Source organism: Aphanomyces invadans (genome assembly GCF_000520115.1).
Source record: "Aphanomyces invadans strain NJM9701 unplaced genomic scaffold supercont1.22, whole genome shotgun sequence".
In the NCBI taxonomy this organism is placed as follows: Eukaryota; Oomycota; class Saprolegniomycetes; order Saprolegniales; family Verrucalvaceae; genus Aphanomyces; species Aphanomyces invadans.
In genome coordinates, this window is record NW_008580167.1 from 659,813 (window position 1) to 660,437 (window position 625).

Here is a 625-nt window from a genome sequence, read left to right on the forward strand (position 1 = left end):
CGCTCCGACTTTTACGCCGAGTACGTGACTGGGTCGGCGGCCGTCCTCGCATACTACCCTCCTCGTCGCATCAGCTTGGACATCGCCAACACGACCGAGGTCGGACAAGCGTCGTCGGCATTTACAATCGACCGGTTCGCCAGTGGGTTCCCCAACGGTACCCGAAACACAATTGAAACGATCTGCGGTGTCGACAACTCGCGCCCGGCAGTGTGCTTGAAAACTTCGGACAGCGTCAAGTACACCAAGGCAAAAGCGGTGGGAAACCTCTTGATCGGCGGCACGAGGACCTGCACGGGGTGGTTGTTTGGGTCGGAAGGCCACGTGATCACCAACAACCAAGTAACGAGATCGGGTCCGACCACTCGCTCAACCTGGTCGCAACCAAGTCCGAGCCCTTCAACTACGTGATCCAGGACGACGGCGCATCGTACATCGCACCCCACTTCAACGAGCTGTCCATCCCCAATGGCGGGGTGCTGGAGATTAGCGCCCTTGACGGATCACAAAAGGTTCGATACACGGGCTCCCGCTCCGACTTTTACGCCGAGTACGTGACTGGGTCGGCGGCCGTCCTCGCATACTACCCTCCTCGTCGCATCAGCTTGGACATCGCCAACACGAC

The 625-nt window shown here is 59.4% G+C and overlaps 1 protein-coding gene across 1 annotated transcript; it reads left to right on the top strand.

The window, feature by feature from the left end:
- Window positions 1-21: 21 nt before the first annotated feature.
- H310_09727 (hypothetical protein) lies at window positions 22-548 on the top strand (the record flags this gene model as incomplete). Its single annotated transcript, XM_008875879.1, has 2 exons — window positions 22-342; window positions 390-548. Coding segments are annotated over 2 exons (480 nt in total), but the record flags the coding sequence as incomplete, so codon positions are not given.
- Between the last annotated feature and the right edge of the window lie 77 nt (window positions 549-625).